The sequence below is a fragment of the Scatophagus argus genome, chromosome 7 (genome assembly GCF_020382885.2).
Source record: "Scatophagus argus isolate fScaArg1 chromosome 7, fScaArg1.pri, whole genome shotgun sequence".
Taxonomy (NCBI): domain Eukaryota; kingdom Metazoa; phylum Chordata; class Actinopteri; family Scatophagidae; genus Scatophagus; species Scatophagus argus.
This window is the reverse complement of record NC_058499.1, coordinates 18,406,272-18,427,680: the sequence shown is the minus strand read 5'-3', so window position 1 is coordinate 18,427,680 and position 21,409 is coordinate 18,406,272. Positions and strand designations below refer to the sequence as shown.

Here is a 21,409-nt window from a genome sequence, read left to right as displayed (position 1 = left end):
TAGAGAAGCTTTTTTAGACTGAAAACAAAGAGGAGACAGAAATGTGACAGGTAGCTGGTGCTATCACACTGAGCCTCAACTCATTTATGATTCACTGCACTTAGTCATCCCCTCTCCTCCTTTCTCTCCCAGCTCTGGTGAAGAAAAGGCAAACAAAACAGAAAACAGACGGACAGACTGACAAACAAACAAACAAACAGAAGGCCTTTTTAACTGATGCTGGCATTTCTGTAGAACAGGTGCTGCAGTTATGATTGATTTGAGCTGCAGTGTGCACTGACAATTCAAAGGGAGGACTCGAGCACAAAGGCGCATGCACTGAGTTCAAGGAGTCTGTTAAACTCTCCTCCTGCAGTAATGTTTGCCTTTGACCATTTCAAGAGCAGCAGAGTTAACTCTGTCAGCAGCAGAGGCTTGTGGGTGCAGATACTGTAGGACACCTGTAAGCACTCCCTCCCCCCAACCAGGCACACCAAAGCATCTGACCTCTTTTTCCCTAAACCACCTGTTTGCTGTGCTCAAAGGAAAGAACAGTACCCATATGTATGCTTTTTCCACAACTCCTCTGTGTTCTCTAACATGAACATATTGTGCACATGCATGCATGATAAGATTTCAGTTAGATAAGTCTTTTTCTATAAGTACAGTGCATCTCGCTGGCTCGGGGTCAGTTGAATGTTCTGCAGCATGCACATGCAAAGCACCCAGCAACTGTATGCAGAAATACCTGACAGTGACATATTTCAAAGCTCTCTGCCCTCATGACCATCTGAGAGGGATGAAGCGTTTTTTTTTTTGTTTGTTTGTTGTGTTTTTATTCTTTATGAATTCTAGATGTGATGATTGAAATGCCAGGCGGATTTGCTCGAGGGACAGAGGTCAGGGTGAAGGAAATGGGGAGAGGAAGGGAGGGACAAGCAGGAGCAGGAGGACATTGGAAAGCGGAGAGGGGGTAATGGAGGATAAGAATGGATGGAAAGATGCAAAAAGAAGAAAACAGGGGGAAAGGGGGACATGGGGCAGGGATCACTAATGAAAGTTCCCTGCTGTTTTTTCAGCTGTTTTTCTTGGTGCCCTCAGAAGTGCTGCATACAAGACCAGAAACTCTGGGTATTCTAAATGGGCCATCTCTCTCTCTCTCTCTCTCTCTCACACACACATACACAGACACACACACCCACAAACTGAATATGAATGGTGTATGAACACATCTAAAAACCACATCTGTTTCCCTCACTGTCACAATGGTGTGACACTGTGAAAGAGGATTGGTGAGGAACTTTGGGGGGTTTTTGTGCTCCTCCAGCACCTAAGTGTGTTATGTCAAGAGCCTGGCATGTGTATTGACCCAAGAAGTAGAGACTGGGCTTCAGGGTGCTTCTCAACATCATCCTATTTTACATTTCAAACCTGCTTCAAAACCAGAAAGATGGAAGCGTACTTCACAGCAGTGGTAACGGCAAAGTCATTCCAAAGACTCTAATAAGAAATCAGAAGCGTCCTCTAGAGTTGCCAGAGAAGAAAGTGTTCCTGCAAGGAGAGCAATGACTCAAAGCCAATAATAATAACAGTGTCATGGGTAAAATCTATACTTTTCTGCACTGAGAGGGAGTACAATTGCACAATGCACGCAGCTGGTAACAGGCTGCAGATGAAAGCCAATTTGGTTTCTTTGTGTAACTGAGAGCTTCAGTTGGACCACAGGTCCCTGTGGAACAAAGACAGGGAGAAGTGAGGGAGAAGGAGGAGAGAACGAAGGGAATGAGATAGTGAAAGGGAGGAGATGGAGAGCTGGGCTGAGAGACACAGAGAGAGAGAGAGAGAGAGAAAACAGAGAGAAAGAGAGAGGGGGAGGGAGAAAGACAGGGCATCCTGGACCACCTGGGCAAACAATAGCAGTGAGATGAGAGTGTGGCTCAAGGGCCCTCCCTAAAGTACACAGCTGTTGGTTGGGGCAGGGAGGCAGATCAAAACAGTCCCGGACTAGTTCAGGTGTTGCACCTTCAGAGGCAAACGGACAATTTTGGAACAAGAGCCTTGGTTGCTATGGCGACAGCCGCAACAGAGAGCCACTCTTTTTAGGTTTCATGTGAAATGATGCGTGCTAATGTTCATCGTTCATCTCAACAAAAACAGAGCAGGAAAAGGTTAGAAAAGATTTGTAATATACTTACAATTTTATCTAAGTAATTGATGTCAAATGCATTTCTTGCTCAAATGAGATGCTGTAGTTCATTTGTGTGCTGAAAGCAGCTTGTGCAGGGTCCAGGGTTACGTGTTAATGGACTTGTGTAGTATCCCTATACTAAGTGTAGCCTTGATTTCAGTTGCGGATGTTCAAGCCTTCAGTGGAATACATGCTGTAAACCTTCCGTATCCACTGCCATGAGTGAAAGAGTAGTGTTGGTGAATGAAAATGGCATCATAAATAGAACCATAAAGGGGGCGAGCATGGTGGGTTGCATGTAATTGCCTTTTGCCGTCTACATGGACAACACTGTGGCAGGATCTGTGTAGTAAAAGCAGGAGATCTCATCTTTACAGATCCTGCCTCAGCTGTCCTGTCTGTTGAGGCACCGGTTTGAGCAGCTGATGCATAGAGACTCCTTCACCTTCAAATAACAACTCTGTGTTTGTTGAAAGAGAAGCCATCTGTTTGATGATACATAGATTGTGGCTGTAATGAAACATAGTGTGCTGTTGTTGCTGCCTCCCTGATGTCCCTCCTGTGTGAGGGATTGATGTGAGTTATGCCCACTTCATGCTGATAACACACTCTTAGATGCTGTGTTCTCTCACTTCAGAGATAGCCAATCGGGGCAAGCATGATACTACACCGTCTGTGTTTACAATATATGTCTGTATAAGGACAGAAATAATTTTTTCCAATACATGGTAAATCAGTCCCATCTTGGAGGGCTGTTAAGGTGGTTCGAGGTGCTTCGAACACTGGACAATTTGTGCGTGGTGGGACAGGACATAACCTCTGTGTTTAACCAGCCAGCCACACATATGTGCAAAACTGCCTTGTATGGTTGAGCAGCTGCTGTTCACATTTATAATGATTAATTAAGCTCTAGTTCTTTTGTATTTTTCTTCCTTTCTTTACTTTTTATCATACTATTTCTGCTTGTTCTTCTTTGTGTAATCTACCATCTCAGTGGAACATTTTTTTTTTGTTTCCTCTGTGGGTTAATATATAATATGGCGCTTTAATGGGCTGTGGTCCCAGCTTGTGTACCCAATAACCAGCTGAACTCAACAGACAATCCGTCGCTCCTCACTCATAAAACACTGGGATTAGTCTTCAAAGCTCACTGGCCAATTCCACAGGAGAAGTTCATTAGTTTGCATTGCTCTTTTTCGACAAATTTAGCAATGTAGCTCTTTGAATGCAGCTATAAAACATAGAAGGGTTTTCCCCTTTACGCCACCCTGTCTGCAGCGGTGATAAAGCAATGTGTTGGCCCAGGAGTAGACTGAAACACCCTTGGATGCTGCCCCATTCCTAATGCTAACCCTTTTAATATTTAACCAGGATCCAATACAGGAGTAATTATTTTTCCAAACAAATTGCGCTTCAGGCTGAAACCAACACCACAGCGATACATTCTCTGTCACAAGGCGCTATTAGTCAATTTAAATTATTTATCAAGCTTGGGTGAAATAGGATTTGCTTCAGACGAGTTTATGACTAGCACGGTACTTCAACAGAATCTTGAGTGGCCTTTATACTCCAAAAAGAAAAAGCTTCTCCCCCGGATTCCCCTGGAGATGTCCATATGTGAGGAGTTCACTGAGACACGAGGTCGGGAAAAGAATGATGATGCTGATGTACATCCAGCAGCAACATTTTTTTTTTATGACATCTAAACAAGTTTGCTATGTAAAACTTCACCCCAGACCAACAGGTAGCTACAACAGATTCTTTGTGTTGATAAATGTCAGGTCATAAACTTCCCTTATCCTTTTACCCTTTTGTTCACTCATATATATCTTTAACGGCTAAAAAAGGCCATCCTGTAAATCAGGACTGTAACATGTAAACACTGAGGTACTATTTTGCTGTTTCCATGGTTTAGATTGTACTTTCATTTTTATCCTTTGTCCTTTTCATATAGATATTTCTCTCTTACCTAAAGTGAAACACATTTTCTTATAAAACATTTCTGATCCTATGCAAAATTGACAAGCATAAATGTGAGCACAGTGTGGCGTTAATAATTGGAATCTTAAAGTCACACAGCAATGTTGTTTTATGACTTCATGAGCGGTGCTGAAAATAGCCTGCGTGGTAAGAACAGAGTCTCATTTCATTCAGCCATCTGCAATGAAAAATAGCAACATTTTTATAGAGCGACAACTGTCACCATGAATCTGAGCTATGTTTAACTGAGCTGTCAAACATCTTCTGTCACGAACTCATTTGAAAGCAGCGGACATAAAATCGAGCGGATAAATTTGTTAAAATGGTAGTTAGAGGAAAATCAAATTATTGTGTTGAGCCAGGGATGATATTAAATGAAGAGGGAGAGAGAAAGAGACGGAGGGGAGGTGAGGGGTCATCAAAGCTTCATTTTCACTCTATACAGGGGCCCCAGCTGGCTGGCTGAGCCACTGAGAGCTCTGCCCACTTGCCTGCCACAAATTAGCCAAACTATTTACCCTCGTATATGCACATTAGCAAATTCCTTCAATTGAGAAAACAAATGCATCTGTTTTGTTCTGTTGAAAACTTCATGGGAGCCTGCATGGGCCTCTGCACACCAGGCATTCTGTGTCACGGTGGCAGTCAGTCCGAACACACACACACACACACACACACACACACACACAGCCAGCATGGAGCCAAATGCCGGTCCCTGCCGGGCCTCCCCAATCCCCCCCAATCCTCTCCCCAGCTGGACAGCTATAGCGTGGATCTCTCTCTCCCTCTCTCTCTCTCTCTCTCTCAATGTCTCTCCTGCCCTCAGTCCAACGGTTGTTGATAGGCTCTGTTTTTCCGTTTTTCTGTCTTTATAGCTCTCTCCCTCCGTAACTCGACCACTCTGAATTTCATCAACACTCCCATGACCTGTCTTAAATAAAGAAATTCAGGGTCCCAAAATGAAGATTTTTTTTTCCTTCAGCACACCTTCATTGCCCTTGCTGCATATTTTCCATCCTGGTGTTAGCGTTTAAATATTCATGTAAGTGGATGGAAGAGGTGAGGGGGGGTGAGGAGAAGGTGAGGGGAGGTGGGAAAGAATAGAAAGAGAAGGAGGGCGGGAAGGAGCCGAGGCAGCATGCAGTGGTGGGGGCTACCCCCTTTCTGGAGCTCCCTGCGGAGGGATGGCGGGCATACAGGAACAGTGGAGGGGAGGGGATCAGCATGAGGCCTCATGATTTATTTAGACCCGGGGGCACCTGTGCCAGTCAGCCGTTGATGGCAGCCATCACCCTGCCAACCCACTGGTGCTTGAATCCAGAAAAGAAAGTCAAATCTGTGGCAAGCAGGAAAATTAATATAGGGCTACTGCTGTGATACATTTCACCTGCCCAGTTAATGATTTTCAGAATCATGTGAGAAGAAAATTCCATTTTTCTGTAGCTGTAACCCTACGTATGAGTATGGACATTTTAATGCCTTTCCAGTTTATGACTTTTTCCATTAGCCTGCGGTGTTATGCAGCAACTCTACAAACACCTGTGATGTTGAACAAGTTCCTGCCTGTGTGCTGCCAACATTTGCTAACCATCCCAATAGTTTAGGTGGGGAAAAATCCTATGTTTCAAATAAACCAATCAATATAGAGCAGACAGATTGCAGCCTTAGTGAGCTTAAGTGGGCGGCTCGCTGCGCTTTATCAAGGCAGCTTAATTTCCGTCAGCTTAATATCCTGGGAAATGTATGGAAATTGAACTGCAAGGGAGAACAAAGACGAGTAGCCAGGATGAAACGATGTGGTGAAACTCAGAAAGCTCTGTCTTATCGTGGAGCACAGTTTCACAGCAGCACAGGAGCACAAACACACGCATGCACCACACTCACGCATGCCTGGGCAGCCTGTCATGAGTGTATTGACAGGTGTATCCATCAGCTAGGTGGTTACATTCACTTTTCCTCAGGAGTTAAATAATTCCCATTCATTATTTGCTAAAATGACTGTGAGCGGATGACTACTTTATGTTCTGATGCATATGCTTTAGTAGTTAATTAGCTTAGCTGCTACATGTCTCCTACTCGCTGCTCTGTAGAGACACATGGAAGAGCTGCCCAGAGGCAAATTATAAATGAGAAACAGGTTATTAGGATTCTATCATGCATACTAAGGTGTTATGACTGTCATAAAAAGCACAGTAGCGAACACAGGGAGCAGTAATTATCATTTTAGGGGTCTTTCTTTCATGCAGCAGATGCTGATAATAGCCAATGATTTCCTCATCTACAGTCAACAGCAATAGATTGGCTCTGGCCCTGAGTGGCCACAAGCTAAATAAATCAAAAAAAAAAAAAACAAGCCAACTGGAATGTCAGCAAAAAAGTAACAACATGCCACAGCAGCCACCCAGTCAGGCTGAACCTAATGAAAGCTCATCTGCATTAGTAATAATCTGCTGTTGCTTGCGGGAAAGAGAGTGCTCATCCAGGTTTTCGTGAAGAATGCAAAACAACGACCTTCTACATAGCCCCACCTCCGTTCCTACCCTTTCCTCCCTCATTCTCCTTCCCGTACAAGATACTTGTTCAAGAAATCTTCACATAAACAACACCTGCACTAACAGCGCTGCTGCCACTGAGCCAATCTGCCTTTCTGTCCTTTTCTAATTCATCTTTCCTCTGTAGCAACCTGATCCTGGCATTTACCTGCCTTTCTCTCCCTCTATGGTGCACATACACACACACACACACACACACACATACACACACTTAAACACACGCTTCACAGAACAGTAACTAATAGCAACCTCATTCATTAAAACACCCCTTGATGTTTCGCACGGAGGCAGGGTAAATGTGCTGGAACGCCTGCCCTGTCTGTCTGGTTGTGCAATGCTAACAACAGATAGAGAGACAGATAGACAGGTGGGGCAGGGGCTCATCTTACACTCCAATCGCCTCAGCCTGAGGAGGAAGTGCACCACCCCTGATGGAGAGGGATACACATTTCATCAGTTATTAGGTCTACATAAGACATAAGCCTGATGGTGTCAGAGATCCTGCTGTAGCATCAGCTGCACCCGTCTTTACAGGCCAACATGAATAAAGATAGGGGCTCTAAAAGTAGAACGAGAAAATGTAGAGAGCTCCACAATATGAGCTTTCTGTGAAGTTTCCATCTGAATGCATTAAGATGTCTGCTGCCAGAGGCCTTTCACTTCCTACTGATAGCACTGAGAACACACAGACACTGACCACTTCAGACTGCTGGGGACATCAACAAGCCCATTCCTTTCTCTCAGACACTGTTGAATCATTTTCTTTTCACCCACAATGTCTAATAGGTTAATTTGTCATGCTCTACCATTGTAGCATATGCACCATGTAGGTTGCTCACACATGTGTAAGTATGAAGTCTGTGATGTGCGCTTGTTAACTAACAGGTACGAGCTGGCAGGTGCTGACATGTGTACAGTATATGCAGTACAGCTTCAGGCTTCTGCGCTGTTAATATTGAGATGTTTAATTACTGGAGGAAATTGCTTCATCTCCATCCCTCTGTCTTATGGCAGTTGAGCAAGCCATTGTAAAACTGACACTGTGACAAATTCTGTCTGTATGTGGACAGAAAGGGTGGGGAAGGCTGGAAAACAGCTATGGAAACTGAAGCAAAAACTGTTTATAGTGGTTTCAAACAGCCCCACTCGAAGGTCGGGTAAATAGGCAGACACTAGGACGTGACAATTAATTATCTAAATATGGGGATGGTGTCTCTACTAATACAGCCTCTCCTTGAAGCCGTGAACAGTTCTGAAGTCATTTGCACACACAGAAAGGAAGAATGAAAAGGGAGTTTGAGGAAGAGGTTTAACTCCTGTCTTATTTCTCACGTCTTGTCCAGACGCTGAGTGGAGTGGAGTGGGTGTGCTGTCAGATTGTCGCATCCCCCCTAAAAAATTCTGGTGACTGAAAGGTGTGTGGGGATAGGGTTTCAGACCGTGTTTGACTCACTGACAGCCACTCCTTTGTGGTGTAATGACACTCTACGTTTATGTTCAGGAGTTGTTCAGGAGTCCACGAGCAGGTTCAGGCATCTCTAACAAACTTACCAAGGAACAAGGAGAGATTATCAAATTATTTTCTTTTTGCTCAAAGTAGTGCTGTTCCAAGTCATGCAGATAGTTTGAGTTGTATTTGCTGAGGTTTTTATTTGTCTCTGAGATTACTGCCTCAACCCCATTACAAATTTTCATGGGTGGCCCTAAAAGCAATTAAAAATTCATCAGAAATAATGTTCCTATTACTTTGGCTAGTCCACACATCTTGCTATGAACAGTTTTCTTTAGAACTGCTTTCCACCAAAAGAAGTCCCTGTGAAGACAGATAGCATAGCATGTACCACAAACCAAATTCAATTAATATGCATTGCACTGTGGTAGAGACTGAAATCTCATACAGTGATAACTCAAACGGTGGTCAAAAACTACATGGTGGTAGGGAACACCATTTAGGCTGAGTTGAGAGTTGTAGCTATAGGCCGCCATAGACACTCGTTTCAGTTCCATGTCCATCCAGGCTTCCTGTCTTTCGGAGACAACAAAATCCTGCACCTAAATGATCTTTGGAGAGTCCAGCAGACAGTCATGTAATGTGAGAAGCATGTTACACGCTGCCCTTTTACTAACAACAGCCACCACCATGCTAATCACTGCCAGCTGCACTTCCTCAGGAAACTTTACATAAACTTAAATAAAGTCGTGCTCTATTCAATCCATCTCATGGCCTTCACCTGATGAGATAAATAGGACAAACTTGCCCAACTGGGACAAGACAATAATCTCTTTATCTCGCACAGGGTAAGCTTGACTAGCTGGATTACCTGTTACATCATTAGTAATAGGCAAGAGGGGAGAAGGGGAGCAGGAAATGAGAGGAGGATAAAAGAAGTAGGAAGAGGTCACTAGTTGATGTAATTAGGACACAAACACCCTCCAGTAGTTAAGACAGGACAGACAGACAATGTAGCAGAATGCAGAAAGCTTGAGGTAATAATACATTTACATAATAGAAGGGAGACTATATTAAAAGCACAATGGCGGCAAGTGTACAAGCACTACAGACAGGTCTATTTGACAAGGATAGATGAGCTCAGCTACATGAGCCTGTATTCGCTAAGCACTGAAGCGGACCAGGTTGAAACTCTAAGCACCCCGAGAGCTGTTCTTGCAAATAGCACATCACTTGTTTACCTTGACTACCGGTATTTTATTTACATGACTCAACCTTGTGGAAAAATCCATAAGTCATTTGCAAGGCACTTATAGCACATACAGCATCACCAGCAAACGCTATCTGTGACAGTCAAAATGACACGTGTGGGGGACATGAAATTCCCACCAACTAGATGCAAGCAAAAGAGGACGTTTTGTATTAGTTAATATAATACGACAGTATTATTTGCTGTCGAGAATAACATGAGTGCACTAAGGCAAGACACAAATATTTTATTTGACAAAAATCACAGAAGACAACAGGGGGATGTTTTTGCTATTGTGGAGGATATGAAGTAACACGAAGCCAGCAGGTCGGAGCTGGTAAATCCCACCTGCATGTAATCTCTCCCCTGTAAAGGTATTGGCTGCACAACAGAAACTATCCTGCTATCTTCTTATCTGAAATCATCAAAGATGGTTTGATGTTCTTCTCTAAGCTTTTGAACTCACCATGAACTCTACGTACAGCTAAAGTTTGTTTGCTGCCCAAACTGCATGTGATGCTACGACACCCATAGTGCTCATTTCCCATGAGCTCATTCTTTGAATTGAGCTGTAAGACTTGCCGCATTCCTCACTATGAGTCCTGGTAAAACAAACACACTGTTGTTGACCCACTGTACATCTGTACACACACACACACACACACACACACACACACACAAACACATAACTACCAAAGCCTAAAACACCAGGGTCACCAAGTTCCTGGTCAAGCTTTTGGTGGCTGATGGGTAATTTTCTGGTCAGTGTCAGCCTTTCCTTCCCCTCCTACGCTGCCAAGAGGAAATGAAGGGATGATCTCTCCGCTCTCCTCCACTCATCACTCCCCGAGAAAACAAACAGTAACATTTTATGGCCTGCTTGTTGACCTGCAGCCCAGGAGCAACAACAGGCTACTAGTGGTGTTTACCTCAGGATGAGCTACTGCAACTGATATAACCAGCACCAGCATGTTGACGTGTACAATCCAATTCCCATCCATGGATTTTATTATACTGTAGGTTTAGGAGGCACCTGGGGTGGGGGAGGCTGGGAGGGGCACATTTATAAATTTTTATAGCTCAGTAAACATTACAGGTATGAGAAAAGATGATCAGGATGTGAGGATTTCTGAGTTAAAAGTTGTTGGGTTTTTTTCAGTCTTCTCAATGCAACAGTTTGAACCATTTCTGTTCACTCTAAGCTCTACCATCTTCCTATTTTAACAGGAAACAACTATAAAGATAACAAAATCAAGCTCTTCTATCAACAGAACCACAAACTTCTGTTAACAGAATCCACACTATGCAAGGTTGCAGAGCCACCACCTGGCGTGTGTGTGTGTGTGTGTGTTTTTACATGTGTGGTACCATACACACACCTGTTCTTCCCTCAGCCCCACACTTGGACCCCGGCAGCAGGCCGGAGTTCCAAACAAAGCTTCTTTCTGTGCAGACATGGACACTGTTTGATTCCTCACAGTATCCCTAACGCCGACTCTGCTGAAACCTAAACACACTGTTTGCTGTGGCCGAGAAAAGACTGTTCAAGAAGTGTTGGGAGAATAAAGAAAGGCCTTCCCAGAGACTCATCTGGTTCTAATGCAGGGCCCGCTGGTGTGGATTACAGGCACATATTACAGGAGAACTCAGGCTGACCCCTCATCCCTATCCCAGGGGAAATGGGAGTCAGTCATGGTGATGGGGGCTGAGGGTCCTGGGCCCTGGGGAGCAGAGGGGTGAATAGAAGCCTATGGGCAGGCTGCCACCCCACATGATTGGTGCACTCCTTCAGTGAGCTAGTTTTTCTGAGATTTTTCAAAAACCCTCTATTGAAAAACAGGGAAAAAAAACAGTTTCTCCCCCTGAACCTCCCAGTGACGCTGACAAATGTCATTGTTTCAAATATTTCCTATGGCCTGTCATGTCTTTACCAGAGTTTCACCAACTTATTAGGCCTTTGATAATCTTCAAAGAAACACTAAAACATGCTTTTTTTTTTTTTAATCACATTAACCAATATAAGCAGCTGGTTATTCAGCAAGCTTTTGAGTTTTACTGTCCTGTCTCATAAAGGGAGGGTTCATTGTGGGGATAAACACATACAGCAAAATTGAAGCGAAGGGAGAGAATTTCAGCAGCTTGCAAGGCTGGCAGAAAATGTGGTTGTTTGGCCTAATAATCAGCTCAACTAGAAAAACATTCCTGTTAAAGTGGTAATAAATCAAACAAGATGCAGAAAGCACAATGATCATCCAAACAAAAAAGGAACAAAGTGAAGGACATGTCCCTTTCTCTTTGTTCCATTTCCTCTTTGCGTCTGCAAAGATAAATAAAACACCTAAATTAAGTCTTTCATATCAATTCCATAACAATCTAAAGATTATTGCAAAACTGAAGCTCTTACCTGTAGTATCTAGACTGTAGATAAGTGGAGCAGACTGCTTTGGACACATGGCTGGCTGAACCAAAGTCAATGACTTTGACCCTGTAGGGCTGTCGAGACGGGTCAACAAGCATGATGTTTTCCGGCTTCAGGTCAGCGTGGATCAGTCCCAGGCTCTTCAATTTCATTAGTGCTGTGGCCACTTGCTGTAGCACGGGTCTGATGTATTTGAGCGGCAGAGGGCTGAACTTGTTTTGCTTGAGGAAGTCGTACAAGTTCTGCTCCAGCATCTCAAATACCAGGCACGTGTGGTTCTTGTGCTGGAAGCACTCGTAGGCCCTCACAAAGTTGTAGTCATCTGCACTCTCTGTGCTGAGACGCGCCAGGATGCTGACCTCGATCTGACCCTGCCGTGCATAAGACGGATGGTTTTTTAAGATCTTGATTGCCACAATCTCGTTGGTGCCCCTCTTCCAGCACTTAACCACCTGCCCAAAGGTTCCCCGCCCTAAGAATTCCAGTACTTCATAGGTGTTGGTCATGGAGCAGAGCACCTCATGTTGCACCAGCTGGTAGTCCCCCTCACTGTTGGAGCCACTGTTCTTGGACGTTGCTGTGGAGGTGGCAGTGGCCACAGTAGCCACCGTGGCTCCACTAGCAGCTCCGTTCTGGATCATCGGTGGGCCGTGCTCTTCAATGATCTGCACACTGCTGTTGTTGTCAAGCTCCTCACTCTTGCGTTTAAGCCCACATCGCTGGTAGGTATCTAGGAGACTGACCGTGCTGCGGCGTGTCAGATTGTGAACACCAACCCCGCCACCCAAACCGCTGCCGCCACCGCCACCTCCTCCACCACTGCTGTTGCTGCTACTGCCTCCACCCCCGCTGCCCAGCAGAGACCCCACGGCCCCCGAAGTGCTGCTGGCTGAGGCGACCACAATGTGGCCTGCGCTGGCTGGGAAGATGAGTGCCTGCTCGTAGGGCAGGGTGGAGCTGGCGACCTGCAGGGAGCTGTTGATGCCTAGGGGGCCACTGGCGGCCGACAAGTTCTTGCTGCTGTTGTGGCTGTAGACTTTGCTGTGTGTGCCGTACCCTGTCATATCCCAGTTACAACTCTGCTCCACCTTCAGTTTCTTCACGCTAAAGAAGGCACTTGATTGGAGAGTGTGAGGGGAGAACACTTGCACTTGCGAGGCCATACCTGTGACAAGAGGGGGACAGAGGGGAGGAGCAAAGAGGACAGGAGGGGAATGAAAGTGAGAGGTTAGGAAATTGAGAATGTCTGAAACACGAGCAGTAGCCGCTTTAAATAAAGACAGCCTGGGTCAGAGCAGGTCATTAAAACACCAAGCGTGTATGCTGATGCGTCAGCATGTTAACCCCTTGAACTCTTTAACATCACAGTAAAGTAACAAGCATTGAATAACCTTCAAAATGTCATTCAGACTTGCTTTGGCATTCTTAAGTTTGTAGGGAGTACTATCAACTAGAATTTTTAGAACAACACATTAAATAGTAGGTTGTCGAAACTGGTGAGAATGATTTTTTTAAACACAAAGTACTGACATTTCTTGTTTGTTATATAATGTAAATAAAAGGCAGAATATTTAGCAGAAAGATAAGCAGGTTTAGAATGAGTAGTGCTTATGCAAACCACTAGTTCATGCAGAGGAAATGCCATTTCCCCACTGTTCCCATCAACAGCAAAGTAAATAGGTTGAGTAAATACCAAAAGAATACCCTTTCATGAGACACTCTACAGAGACAGCACAGCAGCACTAAACCATACACAAAAACAGGCCCACAAAAAAGTCTCAAGGAATGATTGCAATTTCCTTCCCCACTACACAACCCAGCCCTTGCATTTATTGGTACACAATCACTCAGTTTAGGGAAGGTGGTGGAAGAAATTTCCTTCAAGTAACTGTGAGAACAGGAGAGGGGCACTGAACTCCCTCTCAACTACAGATCCCGAAAACAACAAAACAAAAGCAAAACTGCAGTGAGGCTGTGCTCTGAACTCCTGGGAACAAGCTGCCTCAGTATAAGCAAAAGCTTCTCCAAGCAAACAACTGCCCAAAAATAGTCCTTTTCTTTATCTATCTCTTTGCAAACAGACTTGTTTGTAACATTGAAATGATTATTACAGCACATGGAAGATTATGTGAGACTTGTAGTAATAGTGTGTTTCAACAGTTTCCAGTAAAGCCAGAATGAGGTTACTGCTAACAAACTAAGAGCTTCCACCTGGTCATACCAATGTCCGCACAATTAGGCCACACTGCTCATCAAGGGATGCATGAATCAAACAATGTTACGGCCGCAGCTCACACACAAACACTGACACTATATCAGTGCATGCAAACACCCCTTGGACTTTGTTTGCTGTTGAAAAAATGCTGCTTTTTTGTGTTTAATAGGCATCTTAAAAGCGAGGAAGCATTGCTCTGTTCAAATGTAATTAGAGGCCCATTTCCCTCCAAGATGGAAGGACTTTCATAATTGTGAGCTCTATTCTGCGGACAGAAAGCGGAGAGGAGGGGACACTTTGTCATTATTAGCCCTTTGAGGGGTGATGATGATTAATTCAGCAGGAAGTTGGCATCCCTCCACTATACTTTACTTCATTTGTCTTTTTTTAACTCTCCTAACCTCTCTTCCTCCTCCTCTTTGGATTGTTTTTTTTTTTTTTTTTAGTCTCTCTTTGGCCTTGCTTAGACTTACTAGTTATCTGTGTGGTCATCTGGTCTTAGCCCTAATGCTGCAGGATTGAAGCTGCAGTGCACATTAGAGGGCTCACTGTAAGCTCGGCGAATGCTTTACAGTAGCTTATTCAGCCTATATCAATGTCTCCTGTAATACTTTGAACAAGCTTTGAACGATAATTAAGATACAGTTTTTTGTTTGTTTTGCCTGACGTGTCCACGCCTAGCACCTCATGACCAGCACTGTAGCTATGGTTGGGACAGAGAGGTAATGAAGATCGTCCACTAGGCTATTAGGGGCAAGGCTCTCTGCTAATCACATAAGCCCTGAAGGCCAGATGTCACTCCTTGGATTACCAATTCCTGCGCCTGGACTTTATGCTAAAAATAATTTGAATGATGGGTTGCGTCACGGAGCAGCGTCAACAGTGTGTGACTGAGAGCCTGACAGGATAATCACAGGCACAGACGGATGGACACAAAGATGGATGAACGGACACAGCGCTGGCTTGTTCCTCTTATGGAAAATTCCAGCATTACATATCTGCCAGCATGATTATGGATAGCTTGAGGTTTTACGCGGCCAGATTGAGGCTAGCTGCTCTTTGCATTAGCATCACATGAATTCCTCCTCAACCTAGTCACTCATTGACTCTCTGTCACGGTTAACACTGTGGTCACAGAGTTCACTTGACATTGCCTACATGGTGCAATGAACTGAGGGCCACACATGTTCCCCTAAGCCAGGGAAGCTTTAAAAATACTGCAGATAAAAATGGTTGTAGATGCAAAGAAAAGTCTGGAAATTCAACTTTGATTTGTTGAGAAATTCTGCACAACTGGTTTTGCCGCAAAACTCAAAGCTGCACAAACAGCACCACAGTAAATAGTCCTGTGCCAAACCCAGATAAGTAATTAAATGAGGCAAAAGCAAGGGGTCAAATAGCTGGAATGTTATCTCATGACAACATACACAAGCAACAATGTGAGTAATTATACTTTGTTGGGAAAGCGGCTCCAATCCTCCTGAATCACTCCTCGCCCAAACTGAAGTTCAAACATATTTATGATCCACAATCTGAACAACCAAACCCTCTATACTGTTGTCAGAAAAAACACGAGGCAAAAGACCTTCCCTTGAAAACTTCCTATTGAAGTTTATTTGAATTTTTGAACTCTATGCCAAGCACAAAACTGTAAAGGTTCATTGTTGTGAATTTACAATGCTGGAATCCCTTCAGTAGCCAAAGTTTTCCATTTAGCATACCTAAAGGAACACTGTGTGAGTATGTGGGACCACATACTGCAATTAAGCATGCCAGAGAAGCATTTTCCACTGTTTATAGGCAGCATGTTGAAATGGTAGTAGTCAATGTTTTCAGAGAGATTACTTATCTGTCAGGGGTTTGTTAATCTTCTTTTTGGGAGGATCAGGGCTGTTCTGCATGCCATGTGAGGGCAAGAGACGAACTGAAAAGGAGGGAAGGAGAAAAGAGCGTGGCCACGAGTGGCCCTCACATTCTAGCCTGTGACCTGCTTCTGTTTGCTCTCTTTTATTAAACCCGTCATTTATTCTCCACTGACAACATGACAGAGAGTATTGATGAGGACGCTTTTAGACACCACCGAACCTGCCAAGCGGTCCTTTGTAATTACAAATAGTCTTTTAATATAAAACCTGCTTATCATTCAGCTCATCCATGCAGGTCCTCGAGGTTCTGTGCTTTATACAAAGTGTAAAAGATTTAAGGTAAGATAAAAATGAGTGTAATCTTTTTGCACTGTGATGGCATTACATGCATAAAATCAGTTTAAATACACAGTTTAATACCAGCTGTCACCTAGGAGACGATCCAGAGACAGCAGTCGGGTCTGTCTGGTCAATGTCCCCTGGTCTGGATATATTTGGACTACTTCCTGAGGCCCAATGGCTACAGTCACCAGTGGAGCCATTCTGATGACCTTGTCTCCTTACTGGATATCCCAGTGTCTCAGTGTCTGCCGGACTGTTCCGGTGTGGGGGGGTGGGGGTGAGCCAAATCTGGCTAACGACACAAGTTCTGACAGTCTAGACAAACATTATCTCTGTTATCATGCTGTTTGCATGTGGATGTTGGGGCATTGCCTGCCACACCTCCAACCCTTTTCTGAGGAACAATGTAATGTATCTTGGTAAGGTAAGGCCACCAGAGCAGCTTCAATTCACCATTTTATAAATTCTCCAAAGCTCTGGAAGTGAACATCATCCAAGAGACACTCTGAGTGCTGTCTATCATGTCAATCCAAACCCCTAGCTGTACAGTTGAGTTGATTGCAAAGGCCACCCAACATATAATTCTCATCTGTTCTGTACTCATCAGACCATACAGTGAGCCCCTGTACTTTGTATGGAAGCTCTGCATTCATTTCTTAACATATTTATCCAGGTGTTCTTTTAATTTGTTATATGCATCTTAAATCTGAGTGATGTTACAAGCATATGGGAATCGTGACCTACAGAACCAGCGGCGGACCACCTGTAGTTGGGACAGTGAGTGAGACTTTGGGGTTAAACCAAACAGTGAACACACCCCAGAGGAGGAATGTATCATCCATACAGAGTAGCCTAGCCTTGTGTTCCTGCCTCCTGCCTGAGCTCTGTCCTCAGTGAGGGAGCTGGAGCTTAACACTGCATATCTTTTTGTCTCTCCTTCCCTCTCCCTTTTTCTCACCCGTGGCCACCCATGACCATCCTGTCTGCTTTTTTAGCTCCCTCATCTCTGCTTATTTATAGAATAATGGATCAGACAAGTTTGTGGGGAGATACTGGCAGACAGGCTGCTGCTCCATCAGCCTTTATACTCATCCTGACCACAACATCTGACCAGTTGGAATTGCCTTGCTATTTCTCTCTGCTCTCTTACACAAAAGAGAAGCACAAATATCCATCTAGCATATTGATGGCCTGAGAGGCCAATCTGAGTGCCATTTGACAGACATACACAGGCCTTCTCAGCTTAACTCTCCCCTTCCTGGAAGCAAACAGCCAAAGACACGATATGTTGTTTTAGCTGTGAGATAACATGTTCAGTGAGCAGTTGTTCAAATGTGCATGCAAAGATACATAACCAAGCAATGGCACAAATGTTCACATGCGATAGCACGCAGGGACATACAGCAACACACATTCACACAGCAATAATAACTTGTGTTATTAAGGTTGAAATATTAACATTTCTAATCTAGAGTAAAGCTGGAAAACCTGGTCCCACAGAGCAACTGTCGGTAGATAAGGAGGCTGCTATTCACATTGTTAGTGTGGTCATAAAACGGCTGGTGTGAGAAAAACATTTTCTTTGTTTATACTGCCAGGTCAGCCTAACCGGGCACTGAACCCAGACAGAGAAGAGGAGTGGGAGATGAGGAGGAGGAATGGGTGGCAGAGGGCTTCTCCTTGAGCTGGATTTTTTACTAATCAAATCACGTGTATCACGAGTGTAGTGAGTGTACAAAGCACAGCACTCAACTTCCTCGCTACCAAAAGAAAGAAAGAAAGAGGTCTGTGGTATATGCTGTTATTGCAACAGAAGTAAAGCACTGAAAGTGGGACAGATAAGAGGAAATTCCTGTATTTGCTCTGTGCAGACGTCTTGTGTGTGACAGCATAAAATGAGAAGGAGGGGGGCTGAAAATGTGCCCAAGCATAAACTGGTGGCACCTGTTATGGCTTGGCTGCACTACCACTGACATCCACTGTATACATCAAGTTTTGCAGCTTTGACTGCAGTTGCAAACGTGATGCAGGGCCACGCAGGGACACATACCTGATAAGCAGCCATTCTCCAGAAAGCTTATCATTCACGCACAGCAAGAAACGCCCCACTACACCACACTTCCTCTTATGTCATCAGGATCAACAATGACAGCTGGACACAATGTACTTTAATGAGATAAACATATGAGAACTGCAGGCACGAAACAGTAGCATAGAAAACAATAGAGAAGGACACACAGATGAGTGCAATGTAGAGGATACATTGTACAATGGAAAATTGATTTTAGAGGGGCCAGTGCAGTATGGATTTTGTTGTTGTGCTGGGCTCTAATGTATAGACAAAGCATAAGGTTTTAGTGTGAATGCGAATAGCTGCCCTGTTTGCTACTCCTGCAACATACCTGAGTTTTTGAAAGCAAGGCCTTTCAGTAAATGAAGAACAAAAGCCAATGATATGAAAAATGAAATACCAATGATGCTAATGTTCACACAGGGACACACATGCCTGCATACACAAACACAAGGATCCAGGTCCCCATTAGCTATGAGCATTCTAGTCAGTGCTCACCCTGATGTTCACTCAACAGAAGATCCAGATTAGAATGAGGTTTGTAAAGGGACCTTTCAGGGATGGAGACATTCATTTTGTTTCTAAAGGGTCTAACCTCTTTCTGGATACATATATGCAGTTATATTCTCAGACAAAAGCAAGCAATTGACAGAACATAAAAAAGACATTTTAAAATGTTAAAATAAATTATCCACCATGAATTTCATTTTGTGTGATCCCCTGTTATCTATGCATGGGTTGCCAATTTGGAACGGGTATTTACTTTGTGAGGTTCAGAACTGTATTCACCCAACTAATATGGTGATCACATCCAAAGTGCTACGCAAGCTGACTGCATTTTTGGAATACGAGCATTATTTGAAGTTGGCAAACTATTGATTTTAATTGTGTGAAATGAGAGGGAGGGAGCCAGACAGTGACAGACAGTTAAAACTGAAGACAAAGATGAAGTCACAGGGAAAGTTGTCAGTTGGAGGAGCAGCTGCTACCATCCTGCCCTGTCCCGTCGAATAGACAAGTAAGAATTAGTTTTGGGTGTGTTCTTGAACTCAGGAGTCAAAGTCTGCTGCTGCATTGATATCTATCTGCAAAAAATGCCTGTTCTGCAAGCCATGCCCAACTCTACCAAGGATGCACCACAGACACACACTCTCTACATGTGTGCAGACTGTGTGTATGCACGTGTCAGCAGGAGCGTACCCACAGACACGCAGTAATGCATGCCTGAGATGCCACATGCTTTTATGTGTCCAACTTTATGACTGTTGGTGCTTCATAAGACTTGCTCATTTATTAATCTAAGATCTAACATCTTAGCTATGTATTGACAACATGCAAAGAAACACCACCCCAATCACAAGCACACACACATACACACACACACCCCGAGGGACTATTCTTCAAAAGCCTGTGATGAACCCCAACAACAGAGAAACCAGTCCAACCTGAATGGGCACCTGGGGAACAATCACAGGCAGGAACAGCACTTACTGTATTTCCAAAACATAGCTGTATTCAAAAAGTTAACTGATGGGGATGTTTAGCAATTAAAACAAAACAAATCAAAACAAAAGAGTGATGAGTTACTGAGAAAAGATTCATCTGAATCTACATATACATATACATTTCTTTTTTTCTTATTTGTGCACTGCTGACAAGGAACTGCCAATATGTGGCCTGTCGTTATTATGTTATGCCAGTCAGTGCGTTATAATGATTTAAAGTGCTGATGCTGGTGCATGATGCCCGCTTTTTCCTGCCTCAAAGGCAGCAGAAAGAGGAAGATACAAGCTACCCCTCCAACTCCCCCAACGCCACCCCTCAGTATACTCCCCATGCTGTCTGCTATCAAATACAAGCAGAGTGTGTGACATTTCAGTGGGGTGTGTGAGGCTGCTGCTAGAGGCCTATTGAGGCCACAGATCAAGCTAATTTAGATAACAGATGCCTTTTTCTATCTCTAAAATACCTGAACATGCACTCCAGCATCCATGCTGCAGGTGACTCGTGCATATGAACACTCAATAAATTGTTTTAATCTCCTAATCTCTCTTCGTCTTCTTTTTAGCCTTTTTAGCCTCTCCCTCTGCTGTGTCTCTCATTTCATCTGTCTTTTCTTTGACAAAGCAAGTAAGCCCACCAAGCTATATACTGAATCAGCTTTTAAAAGATTATGGCACATAGGCACACAAACACGTGCTCACATACCTATTTAGCAAGGCGTATGTGTCCTTAATATAACTGAAAGTGTCTCGTAAACATAGATGATGAGACTCTGTGGCCGCGGAGCTGAAGAAATGCATATGACCAGCTGACTCAGCCCTGTGCGTCTCATTCAGCGTGAAAATCATGGCTTTAGCCAATTATATTTACAGTCTCCTGACAGTCGCAAATAGCAAAACCAGGCAGGAAACAGCTATTTTGACCATCAGTTTAACACCCACATACTGAGTGGCCCTGTATGAGAAGTACACATTTGAAATGGTAGGTAAACACCTTCAAAAGGAGAATAAGAGTTGTTGGCTTTACAACCACAATCATTATGACAAAGTTTGTTTAGTAAATTACACAAAACAGATCCCATCTAAGAGAATTTGTCGGTTTGGGTTTGTTTCTGTGGTCTGAGTTGTTTCTAAACTCGTAGTTCTGTAGTAGCTGAGCGGGATTTCAACAGATGGAAAAGAAGAGCTGTGGGAAGCCAGTAAATAATGATTCATCAAACTGTAAGATGCTTCACTGTGAATAAAGATAGAAATGCTAGTAGTCTGTTTGCCTAGCTGAGGTTTATTTTATTTTATTTTAGCCCAGGCTATTACAGTAAAATGTTGAAATGATCTGAATGAGGTCCACTAACTGAAAAGGATGCCTCTATATGCAGCCATGCCATGTCTTTAATGTAGTGCCTGTGAATACAGAACTCTTCTCTCACAGAGGCCTTAAAAAAACCCAAAAAAAACCAAGTTGGGACCGCTCTGGAGGAGTGAAAGGAAGCAAACAGGTCCTCATAGCTAAAGGTCAACTTTTGGCCTTTTTTCTGGGACAGCTTCTCTAAAAACGATGTAGGAGTGGGAGCATGTTTGTGTGTGTTAGCAGCTGCTG

At 43.8% G+C, this 21,409-nt stretch overlaps 1 protein-coding gene across 3 annotated transcripts in view; it reads right to left on the bottom strand.

Annotated features, from left to right (window-relative positions):
• The window catches only part of hipk2 (homeodomain interacting protein kinase 2), a 70,815-nt gene that overhangs the window by 41,548 nt on the left and 7,858 nt on the right, over positions 1-21,409 (bottom strand). For all 3 annotated transcript variants that reach the window (XM_046395473.1, XM_046395474.1, XM_046395475.1), the window contains exon 2: positions 11,803-12,982. In XM_046395473.1, coding sequence (XP_046251429.1) covers positions 11,803-12,982 — 1,180 coding nt within the window. The remainder of the gene's footprint in view (positions 1-11,802; positions 12,983-21,409) is intronic.